Source organism: Rana temporaria, chromosome 3, assembly GCF_905171775.1.
Source record: "Rana temporaria chromosome 3, aRanTem1.1, whole genome shotgun sequence".
NCBI classification, from domain to species: Eukaryota; Metazoa; Chordata; class Amphibia; order Anura; family Ranidae; genus Rana; species Rana temporaria.
In genome coordinates this window covers 66,654,742-66,674,006 of record NC_053491.1, presented here as the reverse complement: position 1 = coordinate 66,674,006, position 19,265 = coordinate 66,654,742, and the positions used below count along the sequence as shown (strand labels likewise).

The window sequence follows — 19,265 nt, the reverse complement described above, 5'->3', positions numbered from 1 at the left end:
ACCTACATCTCTTCTATGCATAGGCAGGTTTTGGTAAAGGTGAAATAATCCTATAGAAAATTTGTATTTTTTCCCCCACATTACATCCCGAATGCACCCTACACCTCCCCTCCTGTCTGCTCTGTATAGTATATGGTACACTATCACCTCCACCCATGCCTGCTATAGGAGACGGGCAGGTAGAAGAAGACTACAACTCCCTTGAAGCTTTGCGGTGGGTGACGTCATCCGGTTGTCGCACGTTTGAAGAGGATTCCCCGCCGTCCTGACGTAAAGGTCCGGGTGACGTAGCCAGTGTGGCGGCCATCTTGGTGTAGGAGGAGTTTGGAGGTAGATTGGGGGCAGACAGTGTTCTGAGGCCGCCGTATCCTCTCCGCCATGTCCGCCGAGAACCTGGAGAGCAAAACGCCGGAGGAGGCCACCACTGATGAACAGAAGGTGAGGTGATGGCGGGCAGAGTGCAGGCCGAGGCGGGGAGGGCGGCTGTGTGATGAGAGGATGAGTCAGAGCGTGCTGTGTGCCGGCGACTGCCCATGTGGGGCCCCAGTACTGTGTGCCCGGTTCCCAGCCCGCCCTACCACCAGGAGAGATACCAGAGGGGCCCATCCACGCCACTCCGATCCCAGGAGCCCATCTACATCCCTCTGCAGGGACCCCACACCGGTCTGATCCCAGGGGCCCATCTACAGCCCTCTACAGGAGCCCCACACCACTCTGATCACAGGGGCCCATCTGCAGGGGCCCCACACCGGTCTGATCCCAGGGGCCCGTCTACAGCCCTCTACAGGGGCCCCACACCACTCTCATCCCAGGGGCCCATCTACAGCCCTTTGCAGGGGTCCCACACCGCTCTGATACCAGGGGCTCATCAACAGGGGCCACACACCGCTCTGATCCCAGGGGCCCGTCTACAGCCCTCTACAGGGGCCCCACACCACTCTCATCCCAGGGGCCCATCTACAGCCCTTTGCAGGGGTCCCACTGCACACCGCTCTGATACCAGGGGCTCATCAACAGGGGCCCCACACCGGTCTGATCCCAGGGGCCCATCTACAGCCCTCTACAGGGGCCCCACACCGCTCTGATCCCAGGGGCCCATCTACAGCCCTCTACAGGAGCCCCACACCACTCTGATCACAGGGGCCCATCTGCAGGGGCCCCACACCGGTCTGATCCCAGGGGCCCGTCTACAGCCCTCTACAGGGGCCCCACACCACTCTCATCCCAGGGGCCCATCTACAGCCCTTTGCAGGGGTCCCACACCGCTCTGATACCAGGGGCTCATCAACAGGGGCCACACACCGCTCTGATCCCAGGGGCCCATCTACAGCCCTCTACAGGGGCCCCACACCACTCTCATCCCAGGGGCCCATCTACAGCCCTTTGCAGGGGTCCCACTGCACACCGCTCTGATACCAGGGGCTCATCAACAGGGGCCACACACCGCTCTGATCCCAGGGGCCCGTCTACAGCCCTCTGCAAGGGCCCCACACACCGCTCTGATCCCAGGGGCCCGTCTACAGCCCTCTGCAGGGGCCCCACACACCGCTCTGATCCCAGGGGCCCGTCTACAGCCCTCTGCAGGGGCCCCACACACCGCTCTGATCCCAGGGGCCCGTCTACAGCCCTCTACAGGGGCCCCACACCACTCTCATCCCAGGGGCCCATCTACAGCCCTTTGCAGGGGTCCCACTGCACACCGCTCTGATACCAGGGGCTCATCAACAGGGGCCACACACCGCTCTGATCCCAGGGGCCCGTCTACAGCCCTCTGCAAGGGCCCCACACACCGCTCTGATCCCAGGGGCCCGTCTACAGCCCTCTGCAAGGGCCCCACACACCGCTCTGATCCCAGGGGCCCGTCTACAGCCCTCTGCAGGGGCCCCACACACCGCTCTGATCCCAGGGGCCCGTCTACAGCCCTCTGCAGGGGCCCCACACACCGCTCTGATCCCAGGGGCCCGTCTACAGCCCTCTGCAGGGGCCCCACACCGCTCTGATCCCAGGGGCCCATCTGCACCTCCTGCACAGGGGCCCCACACCGCTCTGATCCCAGGGGCCCATCTGCACCTCCTGCACAGGGGCCCCACACCGCTCTGATCCCGTGAATTATTGTCTTTTTAGAGGGAGGGGGTATCTGTCGTTCTAGGATCCTCTGTACTCCTATGATGGGGCCCCAGCTCCCCTACTCTCAGGGGTCCACCTTCCTCTCTTGTAATGCCCATTGGCCAATATGGGTTCCCTTGCACCTCTTTGATGCCCCCTCTACACTACGTCTGCTTGCTGTATTGGTTAGATATTAGAGAAGTCTGACAATTGTGGGATCCCTTGCCCCCTGTTTATATGGGCCCTTTCTGCTCCTAGGGGCCCATCTTCCTCTGTCATCCTGGATCATTGTCATTTTATGAAAGGGTGCCTCTGCCAGTCTAGGATGCCCCTGTACTGCAATTATGGGGCCCGGGGATGTGAGCTTGCTGTGCCAGTTTGGACCCCAATTCCCTCTGCTCTGAGGCCCACCTTCACCCCAGCTCCCTCTGCTCTGAGGCCCACCTTCACCCCAGTTCCCTCTGCTTTTCCAGAGACACGTGCTCACCTGTGATGCCTGGCACCCTATATATGGACCACAGACCCTTCTACTCGTGAAGGCCCACCTTCCTCTGACATTCCTGATCATTACCTTTAGGGGAGGGGGGCATCTGTCAGCCTGGGGGCTGCGAAGAATCTGGCATCACATTTTATGTTATAGTTTTAGTCTCCTTGTATAAACCTCGCAGCCCCTGGAGGTTCTCATGTATGAGGAATGGGGCATAGTAATATGAATGGGGTGAGCACATGGCTGGAGTGGGGCTCTCATTACATGTTATCATGCTGATGTGTTCTCTATGCCGGGGACATGAATGGTGTACAGGAGCTGATGATGTATGACATTAGATGGGGGGGGGGGGGGGGGTCGGCAGTGGTTAGTGATGAGATCCTCCTCCTCATGACTCTGCTGGAAGGGAGATGTGACCAGCCACAGTCTGTGACTCTCCGGCTTCTGGAACTGGCTGGCTTATCCTAGTTGCTGTGCATTAGCCCCACCTAATCTGCAGTAATGAAGAGTCCCTGCACAGGGTTTATTACAGCCTCACCCTCTTTATTAGAATATCTTCTCCCTACAATCTTCCTGTGTATAGAACAATGGCGGTTTTATTTTTTTCATGCAGACTTCGTTCAGTTCTTAAAACAAATGAAATTCTGCAATGTATACAATCAGATTCAATAGTTGGATAAGGTGAACTCCTGCGCTGTCTACAAAGTGAAGGGGAAGGGAACAAACTGAAAATACTGCTGCAAATATAAAGGTCTACCTCGATAGACTAAAGTGAAACTATTATTATACAATAATTTTCTTTTTCACTTTAGTCTATCGAGGTAGACCTTTATATTTGCAGCAGATTCAATAGTTGTTTGCACTCCAAGCCTTCAGGATGTGCTCATATTTTCTCATTGTTTTATAAGTGTAAGTGATGGGTAAACACTGGGCACTCTTCCTTCCGGCTCCCGGGTCATCTAATTGGTTCACACTTCCTGTATTAAAGGCTAACAACCCATCAACAAACATATAATTGCCACCTCCTAAGGTCCTTTTGATTTTGTGAGTTTAGTAGGCACAGAAAATCTGTGTCCATATCAGAAATCCTGTGTTCTTGTCGCTTCCTTTGTGATCTGCACCCAAAAAATCTTCTTCCTAGCCATCTTCTGTAAACTAGGTGGGGATGAAGAGGTAAGGACATGTTTGTAGTTCTTATCAGAAGAGCAGCCTAGGGTGACAACCATGGATCCCTCCATACGTACAGTGGAGGAGTGATGTAACCACCCAGGGACAGGAAGTGTTTATATGTAGGATTACCAAGTGGAAAAAGAAAAGAAGCTTGGAAAAGAGAAAAAGAATGCAGCCACCACACCAAGAACTCTGCAATATATTACACGTTTGGTACTTTGCGTTTGTGCAGTCTTTTCCAGATCTACTTCATCTCCCACAACCCAGGAATATGCTGGAGGACTGACTGACCCTATTTGGATTTTTTTATCAAAGAAAGGCCCTGCAATTGACACGGATGTCAGTATCTTGCTGGGAAAAGCAGGCATGGGCCACGTACACACACAATGGGCCACGTACACACACAATGGGCCACGTACACACACAATGGGCCACGTACACACACAATGGGCCACGTACACACACAATGGGCCACGTACACACACAATGGGCCACGTACACATAGGCCACATTTGTCTGTCTGACAAGCCGGCAGAGCATGCTGGAAAAGTAGCAGCAACTTCTGATCAGCGCACTCAGTTGATGGTGGAGAGCGCCAATCGGAGTGTTCCGGCCGGGGGGCTGTCCCTCTGTTATGACACAACAGCTCAGCGTGGGAGATCACATAGTTAGTACAGCGGCTCCGACCAGAACTGACAGTTTCTAAGGGTTAGTGTGATGTGATATCTGCTGAACGGCACTTGACAGACAGTGATGTAGAACAATCAGTTTACTTAGTGTAGGGCCCCTGAGTACAATCTCTGACACATTCAGTACAGTGGATTTGTGGTTGGCATTTCTGCTCTGGGGTCCTTGGTTCAGTGCCTGGTCAGGACCCTAGCAAAATCATGTTCTCCCTGTGCTTGTGTATGTTTTCTTTGGATCTATGGTTTCATCCCACACTCCAGACATGCTGGTAGGTTATTAGCAAATTGGCCCTTGTATAATCTATCGAGTGTCCCCAAGATGGCTGCTTCACCATCTGCCCCAATGGCAGATAAAGCTCTTTGAGTTCACATGGAGATTATAAAAATTTCAGCTCTTGGGTGATTTTTTTTATTCAGCATAGGATTCTCTAAACTGTTCTGTGCAAATACCACCCTGCGGATTTTACAAATATTAGCAGGCTGAATTTTTCTTTTTTTAATAATAATAATAATAATAATAATAATATTATTATTCGAGGTCTCCCCCCCTTACCATCCAGGGGGTGCCCCTCGAGGTCTCCCCCCTTAACCATTCAGGGGGTGCCCCTTCGGGGTCTCCCCCCTTAACCATTCAGGGGGTGCCCCTTCGGGGTCTCCCCCCTTAACCATCCAGGGGGTGCCCCTTCGGGGTCTCCCCCCTTAACCATCCAGGGGGTGCCCCTTCGGGGTCTCCCCCCTTAACCATCCAGGGGGTGCCCCTTCGGGGTCTCCCCCTTTAACCATCCAGGGGGTGCCCCTTCGGGGTCTCTCCCTTAACCATCCAGGGGGTGCCCCTTCAGAAAGGCTGAGGGAGGGTCATGGCTGGCTGAGAATGGAGGTGCTATTATGATATACAGACCGTGGCGCATCAACTGCCAGCCAGCCTGGGTATTTTCACAAGCACTAATAAAATCTTCATCACATATCGCCTGCGGATTGTTGTCCCCAAAACTCCGTACACTGCATATAAAGATGCAGAATAAGTCGGCTTGATAATTCACTTCTGAATGCAATATTGGGGGAAAGTTCCATTTGTAAGGTAACGGGAAAAGATGCTTTACATTTGTGGAAAACCGCTAATACTATAAGGATATTTGCTTTGTTTTTGAATGAGGAAGGGAAGGGTTAATATTCATCAGATTTTGATCACTGACTGTCTTGCATTTCCCTCATTTCTTGTCCTAGTATTACAAAGACAAAAGGCAGGGGAAGTCTTGCTTGTCTGGAATTGGGCCTTTAGTAATACTGTTTATGGAGTCGTCTTCCCTCTAATTCCCGTATGAGAATACATCCGAGTCCTATCTCCTGAGTGACATTTCCATTCACGTCTATGATGTACTACAAGCTCAGCTGTGCTGTCAGTCTGTAAGGAGGCAAACAGATTTTTTCACTTTTCAGATATCTTCAGAATGATTTAGGATGTTCTTGTTTCACATACTATGAACACCCCCCCCCCCCTTTATATTTATTTTTGAAAGTGGTGCGATTTGACATGCATGTAAAATTATGAATGGCATTGTCCTAATCGGTGCCACACCAATTTCCAAAAGTAGTTTCTGTACTACTTTAGGTGATTTTTTTAACTCGCACAGATATCGCCACTGAAATTGGGACTGGCATGCGGGAGTGACTGACGTGCGGGAATGAACCTAGGCTAAGGGCCTAAACACTGGCCTTACATTTTCTTCTTTTTTTTTTTTTTTTTTTTTTTTGTCATTTGTGCATGTTTGAAAGGAAAATACAGCATTTGGAAACACTTATGGATAGGAACCCTTTCACACTTATACGACTCGTCTTACAATTTTGTACTGCAAAATCGTATGACAAGTCATTCTTCATGATTTTCAATGAACCCCTTTCACACTTGTACGACTTCAAAGTCACGTGATTTTACCGCGATTCGCGGCCGCGATTTCAATGAATGCCTTAAAGTCGTGCCAGTATGAATGGTAGTCATTGAAAATAATGGAGAATGACTTGTCATACGATTTAATCGTGAGACAAGTCGTATAAGTGTGAAAGGGGACTCAGTCGTGCCGACTTCAATGTAGTCCCTGCACTACTTTGGTCCAACTTCCATGCGAGTTGATGTCCATAGACCTCAATGTTAAACCCTCAAGTAGCATGCAAATCGTACCTGAATAATATAGACACGATTTCAGTACAACTTTGTAAGCACAAGCAGCTTTTTAACCCTTGTCCCTCCCAATCCTTTCACCATAGTAGCCCCTCTCAAGCACATTTTTCCACCACACATTCACTTCCTGGTTATTCCCTCAGGAACAATGTGCTCCAAACAGTTAAAAAAAGAGACGTCCTCGATAATGAGCAAATCATTCGATTTATCCGTGAGTGCCCGGCTATTTATGATTTGTGTGACCCAAACTACAAAGACAATATCCCACTGACCACCAATGAAGGGGACCTTCTTCCCACTGACCACCAATGAAGGGGACCTTCTTCCCACTGACCACCAATGAAGGGGACCTTCTTCCCACTGACCACCAATGAAGGGGACCTTCTTCCCACTGACCACCAATGAAGGGGACCTTCTTCCCACTGACCACCAATGAAGGGGACCTTCTTCCCACTGACCACCAATGAAGGGGACCTTCTTCCCACTGACCACCAATGAAGGGGACCTTCTTCCCACTGACCACCAATGAAGGGGACCTTCTTCCCACTGACCACCAATGAAGGGGACCTTCTTCCCACTGACCACCAATGAAGGGGACCTTCTTCCCACTGACCACCAATGTAAGGAGCATTTTTCTCATTCATTATAGAGGACCCAAAATTGACCCCTATCTTCACGATTGGCAATGATGGGATGTACCCAATATCGACATCTTCTCAGACTGCGGTGGCAGGAATAGGAATTGCCTCACACCATGTATGTGTTCATTGGTTAATGCCAAAGTTGTGGCAAAGTTGAAGTTGTACTAATCCCAAATCACGGCCGCAAAATCGCATGACTTTGCTTTGAAGTTGTATAAGTGTGAAAGGGGCCTTAGCAGATAAGTGTTTTCGGGCTCAAAGTCCTTAATTGCATGTACTTTAATTGTGGCTGTCTACATATGGGTGCTCAAGAGCTACTTTTGTGGCAGCTTTTGGCATTTTTGGCCCCATAGACATTAAAAGAGAAGTTCAGGATTGTAAAAAAAACAAACCATTATATTCCCCTTAGTGGATGCAACATCAATCTGATACTGCATCTGTCGCCCTCTGGCTCTGCACTGAGAATCAAGTGATCAAACACCGCTGATCGCTCAGTTCTACCCTCTGAGTAGAGAGAGGGGACGGTCAGTCAGAAAAAATCCAGCTGGCTTGTAATGAGGTATGAGTTTTACTAATATGCAGCACTGCACACAGCATACCTATTGCCTCTTCCTACATAGGTGGTAAACGATTTACAGAACATGCTGTTGATCACCAATATATTTCTTGCAGAGCAGAAATTGGAGTTCTGTGCCACACTGTGAGCATGCCATCCCATGGAGGCCAACTTGTCTTTTACCTGAGCTCAGCACTGATCGCCAACATCTCTCCAGGTGTGTGAGGGAAAGAACTGTCAAAGCCTTTAGTCTTCCTGTTCTTTCTGATTGTACGGAGCTCTGGAAGAAGAGAAGAAGGTTGTCTTCTTTTTTTTTCTCTTCCTCTTGGATAGAGTAAGGGTTTATCACCCCTGTCTAAAGATGCACCAAAATTGCAGCTGCCAAGGTGTTATCGGCAGAATGCTAAGGCCCCTTTCACGCTGCAGTGACTTGAAAGCTGCGCAATTTTTTTTGCCTGTGTAAAATTGGTCTATGGACCTCAACTCGCATCAAACTCAGACCTAAATACAGGCACTACTTTGACGTTGGTGTGACTTGAAGTCGCGCAGATGTGAATGGTTATTATTGGGAATCGTGGGGTGCGACTCTGATGTGCGCACACACCCTTCAGGTGTCCGTGGGGGAATCCCACTTGAAGGTATCGGAGCATTTGCATGAGTTATTGATACTCGTGCAAATGCTTAGTATCGACTCTGATATCGGTGCAAACCTACTTTTTAGCACAAACTCTTCACATTTCAAAAGGTCATGCAGCTAAATTGTTGGGTGACTGAATTTATATGCATGCAACCATTTACTATGCTGTAAAATATTATTATAGCATGGTCAGAGCTGCCTTGAATGATGCAATAAACAAGACCTTGTTCAGTGTTGGTGACTGAGGAAGTGTTAAAGCCAAAGGGTTGGCGCAACAGCCAAACTATTAAAGTGGTTGTAAACCCTCTGTGGTAAGTTTCGCCTAGATTAAGGCTTACCTGTAGGTGTTTGCAATATCTCCTAAACCTACAGGGTTTAGGACATATTTGCCAAAAGGAATACACCGCTGTCTACGGCGCAGGTGCACTAGGAATGCCGGTTTTCTCAATGGCTAATGCCGGCTCCCCCGCGGAGTGACGTCTTTGCCACTCTGGCCAATCACAGCGCCGGAGCAGCGATACCTGGAAGTAACCTTCCAGAGAGATGTCTGCGGCTGGAGGGGGAGACAAGGATGGCTTCAGGGACTTCAATCTAAGGTAAGTAATTCATAATGGGCTACTATGCTAGTCATACTTGCTCATTAGCCTTTGTCTTGCAGTTTTTTTTTTTTTTTTTTTTTTAATTTTGGGGTTTACAACAGCTTTAACATTTGCAGATAGGAGTTATAGCTAGCAGCTCCTCAATTTTAAACTTTTCCTTTTTCTGATCTAATATGTTAATGGTAATCTCTGGACACGGCATACACTTTCATTTTATAACATCAGCACTGTAAATCGCCATACAAACAAGTTATTTCTGACAATCCAATATAAGCTTATTTGGATAACCTCATTTCATGTTGGGAGTGCCGTCTGCTTGTCATCTCTTTTCACACATTCCTGGATTCCCAGCATGCTTTGCAGCTTCTCTACTGTTTACTTTGTTTCTAAGGACAATGTATACCATGATACTTTGCTGCTTGCAAGCAGTGATTCCCGTACTAACTCAGCCCCCTGAAACTCCTCCCCTCAGCACCCCTGGGCAGGCTCTGTGAAATGTGTGACACAGCAATGCCTACTCACAGGGCATAGGGGACTATGGGTCACAGAATGTGTGTGTGTGTGTGGGGGGGGGGGGTCCTTTGCAAAGGAAGTCTACAAGCTTCAAGATTGATCTGATTAAGGCCTCTTGCACATGATACTCGTGTTTGAGCATCTACTTTTTCAGACTTTTTTTTTGTTTTTTTGTTTTTTTGTGTACGTATATGCATTCGTGCAATTTCACACGCACTCACAATTGTGTGCAAATGCAAACGTGTTCTCGTTCTGCACAATATGTGTTGAGTATTTGCGCACGAGGTGTAAATTACTTAACCAAAAATGCAACTTTTTCTTAAAACAATTAATAATACCCGCCCTTTTTTTTATGTGCCAGGGCACATTACAATTAATGGAATGGTGTTTATTTTTATTTTTTTTAGCTCCATAAAAAAAAAATCCCCCGCCTCCCATTCATCTCAGTGTGACTTTTCACACTGGGGTGGTGCACTTGTGGGACGTTGGCAGTGCTGTATACAGCGCTCCCAAAACACCCTGCCCATTGAAATGAATGGGCAACGCATCGGAAGCACCACAGCACAGGCGGTTTAACCCCTTCTTTGGGGTGAAAAGCGCTGCTTAAAAGAAGCAGTGCTTTACCGCTAACTTTTGTCACTTTCAGTGTGAAAGCAGCCAAAAATCGAGTTGCTATAAATCAATTTTCTCTGGATGATTGTCCCAAGAGGTCTAAAAATCACTAGAAGATGTGTTGAATGCCACGACATGTGCAGATTGATGAACACAGATGGCACTTTCAGAGATTTGAATATCAGCCCTGTGTTGTTCACCACGTGTCAATGGATGGGCTGTGATGATGGCATATTTTAAATTCGGAGGGAGGAGAAAATGATGTAGACTATAGAGCGCTGTCAGCGGTATCCATGGTGATCTGTAGAAAACATCTAATCTCCTTGACTCCAGAAGCAGGCTTTAAAGTAGCTGACACAGGGGACTTGACAGGCCTTGTTTACAAGGTTCCAGCAATGCTGTCGCTATGTTAAAATGTAGTTCAATGTTTTGCTTTAACTGTTGCATTTTGGTTAGTAAAGCACTTTGGTATTCAGCAGCTTTCTTTTCACCCATAGCATAGCCTGAAATATTACTGTATCTAAAGCTGGCCATACAGATTTTTTTTTTTTTTTTTTTTTTTCCTCTCCATTCAACCTTCTGGCTGAAGAAATCCAATGGGTTTCTCCATCCACATCACCAGTACAGATGGAAAAATGTATGGTGTTTTGTACCACCGCACAGTGCCTGCATCGTATTTGATGGCCACCCAGATTTTTTGACAAAGGTTAATTGGAAAAATTTGCTTTAGAACAGGGGTTCTCAACCTTTCTAGTGCTGTGACTAGGGTTGTCCCGATACCACTTTTTTAGGACTGAGTACAAGTACCGATACTTTTTTTCAAGTAGTCGCCGATACCGAATACCGATACTTTTTTTTAAAATGTGTCCCCAAATGCAGCCATTGTCTCCCCCATATCCAGCCATTGTCCCCCCACATATATGCAGCCATTGTCCCCCCACATATATGCAGCCATTGTCCCCCCACATATATGCAGCCATTGTCCCCCCACATATATGCAGCCATTGTCCCCCACATATATGCAGCCATTGTCCCCCCACATATATGCAGCCATTGTCCCCCCACATATATGCAGCCATTGTCCCCCCACATATATGCAGCCATTGTCTCCCCCATATGCAGCCATTGTCTCCCCCCATATGCAGCCATTGTCTGGCCCCATATGCAGCCATTGTCTGGCCCCATATGCAGCCATTGTCTGGCCCCATATGCAGCCATTGTCTGGCCCCATATGCAGCCATTGTCTGGCCCCATATGCAGCCATTGTCTGGCCCCATATGCAGCCATTGTCTGGCCCCATATGCAGCCATTGTCTGGCCCCATATGCAGCCATTGTCTGGCCCCATATGCAGACATTGTCCCCCTGCCGCCGAGCGCCGACTGGTAATACGCGCGGGAACATAACAGCTAAAGCTGTAATGATTCGCGCTACGTATAGACACTCCCCCTTGCTCGGGATTGGACAGTTCACCCGAGCAAGGGGGAGTGTCTATGCGCGATGCGAATCATTACAGCTATTCAAAGCTGTAATGTTCCCGGCGTATTACACAGTCGGCGGCAGCGGGGATGCGGCGGATTGCGGCTTCGGTGGCGGCGGGAGGCGACGGGGGGTGGCAAGTATTCTATTTGTGTATCGGGGCGGGGTATCGGCGTCTTAGTACCGCCGAAAAAACTCGGAATCGGTCCCGATACTAGTATCGGGACAACCCTAGCTGTGACCCCTTGATAAAATATCCCAAGTTGTGGGGACCCCTAACAGTAAAATTATTTTCGTAGGGTGGGTTGTCAGCACCCAAGGCAAGACAAGTAATTTGCGCTCCCTGAGTCCCTTCCACTCATACAGTACATTTTAGGATGTACCACCCTTTTGTTCTCGTTTCTTTCCCCTTTATCTCTCTCTATCCTAATTTCAATTGTTTTCCCTCATCCCTCTCTTGCCGTCTTTCTTGTTCTTTCTCTTATTCTTTCTCCCCCTTTTTTTTTTTTTTTTTTGTTTCTCACCCTTTTTCTTCTCCCTCCTATTTTTATTCATTCTCTTACTCCTTGGTGGTGGGTGGGGAGAAGGGGATGAGTGGCACTGCTGGTGGGGATTAGGGATCAGTGGAAATGCTGGATATTCTGATCAGCCAACTTAGGTGCTCTTGATCAAGGTCATCTTCTGATCTGAGAACTGTAGTGGGGACTTTTAATGGCAACTATAATCACAGGTAGTGTTACTCACTGTGTCTCCGACTTTGTGGTGTCTCGTAGCAGTGACACCTATATGGAAATCAGGAGATAGGGTCTCCTCCAGATTCTCCCACTTCACATTCCTCACCAGTCAGCTGACCTCTAGTCTCTGCCCCCAGCCTTGCCGTGAACTGAATGGGTGGCTGCAAAGAGGCTGAGTGGGCCGCCGCAGGCTCCAGTGACAGCCCTGCTAGGCGGCTGCAAAAATGCTGGGAGAGCCAGGAACAACCCAGGATTTGGTGACCCCTGGCAAATCATCATTTGACCCCCAGGTTGAGAACCACTGCTTTAGGCCCCATGCACACGAGACGCTGGTAAACTCGAGTTCGGAGGCATTTGGGCATTTTTTTCAACTGCCCCTTAACTCATTTAATGTTATCCTATGTGTCCATGCACACATTCACGTTTTTTTGCGTTTTAAAGCAGTTGGGTTTAGGCTCGTTTTTTCAGACGCAAAATTTTGGGTTCAGACGCAAACGTTTTTGCGTTTCAAAGCTTTGGGAAGGTCTACAATGTCTTTGTTATGAACGCTGAAAGCCGCAAACGCAGCAAAACGCCGCAAAATTTGTGGCAAAAACGGGCGTTTTAAACGCTGGTTTTTGCCTTTGAAAACTTGAGTTTACATGTGTTTGCATTTGCTTCTCGTGTGCATGGGGCCTTAGAAGATCCTATATTCAGTGTGTATGGCCAGCTTAAGAGCAATGTTTACCAAATGCAGCTGAATTCCTGACTTCCTGACTTCATATAACCTCAGTTTTATTCCTCTTTTTCTTCCAGGAAGTGGACGATAAGGTAGTAAGTCCAGAAAAGGCAGAAGAGGCCAAATTAAAAGCAAGGTATCCTCATCTGGGTCCTAAGCCAGGAGGCTCAGATTTCCTGCGGAAACGGCTTACGAAAGGGGTAAGCAACTTTAAAACCTATTTTACTCCTGGAGGTTTCATTCAATAGCTTTGGGGAATTAAGGTACCTCTGTGGCTTCCACAAAATGCTGTTTTAAAAACTATACTCCTGTATGCATTCTTCTGGATTTTGCACTTTTCTTTAGAGTTTTAAATGGACATATTTTCTCCCCAGTAAATTGATGCATGCCATATAAAACTGTGGATCACAGTCATCTAGCTCCCAATGAAGTTTCAGTAAAAGGTCTCCAGGGGAACTACATTTTCCGTTAAGCGGAGCTCCACCCAAAAGGGGAGGTTCTACTTTAAGGCCACCTCCTCTTCTCCATGTGGCGCTTTTTTGGAGGGATTGGGGCGTAGAGACCTGGTTTTGACAGATGCCCGCTCCCACTTCACCTAGATGATGCAAGCGGAAGTTCTCCGCATTCATCTGGGACATGTCGCAGGTCCCAGAAGACTGCGGGACCATTTACAAGTCTGCATCTGCAGTTTTTGTAGCTGCTGACTTTTTTTTTAATAAACACAAAAATGCTTGAACCTCCTCTTTAAATTTGGTATCTTTGAAGCCCAGAATAGGGTTCTCTCTGAGCCTGAATATCATCACATCAGATTTAGGAAGCAGAAAAAGAGCGATAGACAGATTGCTGAGAGTTGTGAGTTAACTTCACCTGACCTCAGGGGGAGGAAGATCTTCTGAACTGCCAATGATCAGCCCATCCTGCATTTTGTACAAGAGGTCTGACTAGACGCTTTCAAGATTTTACCATGACATGACTGATGGGCCTGGTCCAGCACCCAGCTAGGAAAGATTAAATGTAATTATTGTAAAGGGATTGAGAGAGAGAGAGGGAGGAGGAAGGAAAAGAGGAACCAAGTCTTTAAATTGGCTAATACATTGTGATTGTATTAAAGCAAAAGTTGTGCCATGTTTTACACTTGGTGACCGTATAACTGATATACGGCAGTAAAGTGGCACTGCTGAGCCGGATCATTTACCTAGTATGTGATCTGACACTTGTGGTTCTGGGCGTGCCACCAGTAGCCCCCTCCCGCTATAATTATACACAGCTGCAGCTGATCAGGGGGTAAGGGTCCCATTGGGCACTACTGACAGATAGGCTTTTCCGCTTTGACTGTAGCTGTTTTAGAAAGAAAACAAACTGCAACACATTGAACACCTTTTGTTTTTAAACGCCTGCAATGCATTTAGTGGATTTTATACTGAGGGTTTAATTGGGCTTTAGTACTTCCCAAAAGTGCACCACAGTACCCCAAAATCTCACTGGGCAACCAAAGTCTAAGCCTGAAGTCCTCCATTAATTGTAGCCTATTCAACTCTAAAGCCTCGTACACGATTGGATTTTCCGCATACAAAGCTTTGGACTTTTGTCTGAAGGGCATTGGGGGACAGTGTCTGTGTTTTGTTTTTTTGTTGATTTATTGCATATTTTTTTTTTTTTTTTAATCAGCCCTGTTGGTGGGCTATGGTGAGATATCAGGGGTCTTAACAGACCTCTGACATCTCCCCTTTGAGACAAAGGGACTAGGGACACATATTCCCCAGTCCCTTTCTTAGCAGCCTCCGCTGCACTGAAAATGAGAGGAGAGAAGACAGCGGCTTCTCTTCATTCATTAACTGAGACATCGTAATCACAGGATGTTACAATGTTTGAGTTATGTGAATGGACAGAGTCAGTGATCACTGACTCTGTCCATTCAGAAAACGAAGGAGCCGGGTTTACCGGCTCCGACCTCCGCTCTCCATCCTGAGATACAGAGGGGGACACGGAGCAGCATGGAGGGGGACACGGAAGAGAGAGGGGGGCAGATGCATGGAGGGAGACATAGAGAAGGACAGATGGGGACTGGAGGAGGATAGGGGACAGTCAGCGGTGATCGTGTGTGGGAGAGAAGCACCGATCACTGCTGAAAGCCGCGGATAGGGGTTTGAGAGAGAGGACCGGCTGTCAGACTTTTAAATCTATACAGGGTGATCAGTGCTTGTAACTCCTCCACAGCACTGATCACCCTGACTGCCCAGGTATTGGGTGAAGTATCAGAGCTTTTGCCCGAGTACAAGTACTCTGGCAAATGCTCGGTACCGATACTAGTTTCGGTATCGGGCCAACCCTAGTTGTGTGGGAGACTAACCAATTCCTCCACTCCTTCCTTATTCACACCTGGGATCTGACCTCTGACCCAGGTCTGTATTTTGCAGCATAATGAAACTTCCAAAAGTTCTGTGTACATCAGTGACCCAAACCTTTTTAAAGTTCAAAAAATTCCCATAGAAAAAAATGTGAATGCGATGGCTGCAATAGGGTCTTTTACGTTATGTATACATTTTTGGTAGGGTTTTTTTTTTTGATAAACACCCAGGTTTGAACCAATACGCTGTTTTAGTCTGGATGATTTTAGAGCATATACTTGCCTAATCCACCGTTCCAAGCTACCCCCCCAAGCAATCTTGTGAATGGATTGTTCCTGACATCATCACACCCATAGACCAGTTCTGGACATGAGGACAGCAGAAACAGTCCACCACTGAACATGGGGTAACTTGGTTTTCTGAAGGATTGGGTAAGTATAGTCTAGTCGTTAGTGAGCCACTAAACAAATGAGCAGTTAACCTATGCATCATTTTTCAAGCGCCTTTTTTGGGGGGGGGGGGGCTGTTTCATGAAGTAAAAAATGACAAAACAGTAAAATTAGCCCAGTTTTTTTGTATAATGTGAAAGATGTTACACAGGGTAAATAGACTCCTAACATGTAACGCTTTAAAATTGCGCATACTTTTTTTTTTTAACAGGCCACTGGTTTAGAGTTAGAGGAGGTCTAGTGCTAGAATTGCACACGCTCTAACGCACGTGGCGATGCATCACGTGTGGTTTCAACAGTGATTACATATGTGGGATTGACTTGCATGTGTGTTCGCTTCTGAGCACGAGCTACTGGGGACAGGGGCGGTTTAAAAAAAAAAATTCAGATTTTGATTTTTTGATGAATTTTTTATTCCTATTACAAGGAATGTAAACATCCCTTGTAATAGGAATCTTATCGTGACAGGTCCTCTTTATGGAGAGATGCGGGAGTCAATAAGACTCATCCAGGCTGGAAAGCATGAGATCGGGAAGAAAAAGCACCGATCTCATACTGACAGCCGCGATCGCGGCATTGTTTACTTCCGGGAACCCATGCGTGACGTCGCGCCTGGGCCTCCAACGGTCATCGAGATGACTGGTGACCATTTGGTCAATGGAAATCTCTATCGTTGTGAGGCGGCGCCAGCCGATTTGTTCTCCAGGCCCCTGGTGGCACAATAGAGCCGGGAGAAGCACTGGCTGGGGTGGAACTGTACATTTTTAAAGACTAGTGTTGGTGTGGTTTTCCTTTTTATTTTTCTTCTTCCTTTCTTCTCAGTAGTGAAACCATTGCATTCTATTTTATAAGTGCACCCCTTAGTGGGAGGGTTAAATAGCCTGTTCTTGAAGCATAACTTCAGTTTAAGACAGGCTTTTCTATAGCTGCTAATGAAAGCTGGTCCTCAGGCTCCACACTGCTTGAATGTCATGAGAGACTCAAAATGCAAGCTCAATGTGGAGTGAGGCTCAATTCACGATTTGGAATCTCAGGCAGAATTGCTGCAATTTTTTAATCGCAAGGCATTTTCTGTACAATGTGCATTTGGATGCTATTATCCCTTATTGGCACCCCAAACGTGGTGCATGTTGCCACCTCCATAGGTGTGAAAGTACATGTGATATTTGTATGTATACAATTTATTTTGCACATATGTTCTAATTGTAAAGACTATATTTATAGAGTAGGCCAAGTAACCTGTCTTTTTTTTTTTTTTTTTTTTTTAGCAAAAATACTTTGACTCTGGTGACTATAACATGGCTAAAGCAAAGATGAAGAACAAGCAACTTCCTACTACTACTGCTGCAGACAAGGCAGAGGTTACAGGGGATCATATTCCTACTCCACAGGATCTTCCTCAGAGGAAACCTTCCCTTGTGGCCAGCAAGCTGGCTGGTTGAGCTGGCCTGACTGCATGAAAACCACCTCATTCCCATCTCTCTTCCTTTTTAACCTTCTGTTATTCTCTGATCCTCCTCCTTGTACACTAATAGTCAGTCTGACAGCTTAGCAGGCAAGAGTAGTGCAAGCTGCTGTCTTGAGTGTAGGATAAAATTCTCTAGTATCAGATTAGTTGTTTAAACCGATGCACTGATAAACAGGCCTGTTTCTGGTATAGCAATGTAAAGAAATTTACTTGAAAACAGAAATTTACAAATGTACATAATGCCTATTTCCTACTGGTAGGACTCTTTGGGTTTTACCATTTTAACGTCTGCTTTCCTTTATTCACTTAATGTTTTCCTCATACTGTACTAATTTTTTCTATTTAAGTTTTTTTTTTTTTTTTTTTTTTTCCATTCTTGTTCTGAAGTTAAATTTTTTTTGTTTTAAGAAGCAAAGCAAAATGTCAAATCAACCTGGGTTCTAAAAATTATTATTTTTATTTTTTTTTTATTTTTTTTCTGCCCTTTTAACTTGAATGGCCTTAAAACTTTCTCAGCTTTAACGACAGGATTGGACTTGAGCAATATTTGCTCACACTGCTGTAACCTTTCGTACACAATGAAAGTGGCCCCGTTGAAGCTGGCATCTTTCCTGGTGAATAGCGTAGAACCTTATGTTGAAGAGTTGGATGATGTGCGCATGTGCATAGACTGTTGAATTCACTTTTGTGCCATTTTGTAAATACAATAGTTTTGCACAACCTTTTTGCAAATGTGTACTAATTTTTACAGTTTACAAGATCTATATGTAAATCTGTAGCACACTTTAGCTCCTTAAGTCCTGGCAGCATTTTATTTCCCAGAGTTATTGCCACCATTCAGAATTCACGTCTTGTGCGTGAACTTAAAGTCGCAAAAGTTTGTGTGTTTTTTTTTTTTTTTTTTAAGTTTGGTAAAGATGCAAACCTTGAACAAAAATATTTGTTAGATATGTTGGAACTGCACGAAGGCCTGTTCATGCTGCTGGAAGATCACCCTAATGGAGGTGAAGCGGGTATCCTTTATATTTGATCTGGCTTGTATTTGTAGTAACATCACTGATTGTTGATTTGCCTGTCAACATATCGCAAACTGCATGCGTTTGCACCCGACTGCATTTACGGTGGTCCTGCATGCCACTGTTTTGATCCGCATGCACCCATCTGCGGCAAAAAGGGTTATTTGCCAGACTGCAGCACTTGCTAGGCCATGAAGGTTTATCTTCATCACTGCAGATATTGCTAAGTAACATCTTCCCTGATGTACAGTTTTCTTGGAAATGGTGTTCAGCAACAGTGGAGTTGCCCAGAGTTGTGTGCAGAGGATGTACACATTTCCTCTTGTAAACACAGTTTGGAACAGGGTTGTGACCAGCATTGGTATGGATGATCATTTTGGGACACAGATGATATTTAAGCAAAACAAATATCGTAAATTATTGGTAAAGAAATCTTATTGTTTTGTTTCTCTGCTAAACCCTTGAGGTGTATATTATTACAGTGCTTATTGGTGTCCTGCAGTTGTTAACTGGTATCAACACTTAAAATAGTTTGTTGTTGCATAAGACCTCCAATCATGCTGGATATACTGAACATTTATGAATATTGTTAATAAAGATTGCAACTGTACTCTGCCTTGGTTTTTTTTTTCTCTCCATGTTTTAAGAATTTGAAAGTTCTAGTTGTCTGGCTGTCTAAACAATGCTTTGCCTTTCTTGTGAAAAAAAAATAAATGCTTTGCCATCAATACATGCGTTGCTTTACTAAAGCCAAATTACTGCAGTTGCACTCATTTTCCATAGAGCTTGGTGAATGTGAATGATGGAAATCTGCAGAGCTTTGCTATATTCACTAAGCTGTGAGGAAAATGTGTGCAACTGCACTTGCAAGG

General features: G+C 46.4%; 1 protein-coding gene across 1 annotated transcript; it reads left to right on the top strand.

Annotated features, from left to right (window-relative positions):
- The first annotated feature begins 281 nt into the window (after nucleotides 1-281).
- Nucleotides 282-19,003, top strand: ARPP19 (cAMP regulated phosphoprotein 19). The gene is made up of 3 exons (XM_040342709.1): nucleotides 282-438; nucleotides 13,190-13,312; nucleotides 17,178-19,003. The coding sequence occupies exons 1-3, from the start codon at nucleotides 379-381 to the stop codon at nucleotides 17,349-17,351; spliced, it is 357 nt and encodes a 118-aa protein (XP_040198643.1). The 5' UTR covers nucleotides 282-378; the 3' UTR covers nucleotides 17,352-19,003.
- Nucleotides 19,004-19,265: the final 262 nt, after the last annotated feature.

Bases quoted from the DNA above. Each gene is read 5' to 3' on its own strand.
- ARPP19 (XM_040342709.1), top strand. From the start codon at position 379: ATGTCCGCCGAGAACCTGGAGAGCAAAACGCCGGAGGAGGCCACCACT. The intron at 439-13,189 runs GTGAGGTGATGG...TTTTTCTTCCAG, and splicing joins CCACCACTGATGAACAGAAG to GAAGTGGACGATAAGGTAGT. The intron at 13,313-17,177 runs GTAAGCAACTTT...TTTTTTTTTTAG, and splicing joins GGAAACGGCTTACGAAAGGG to CAAAAATACTTTGACTCTGG.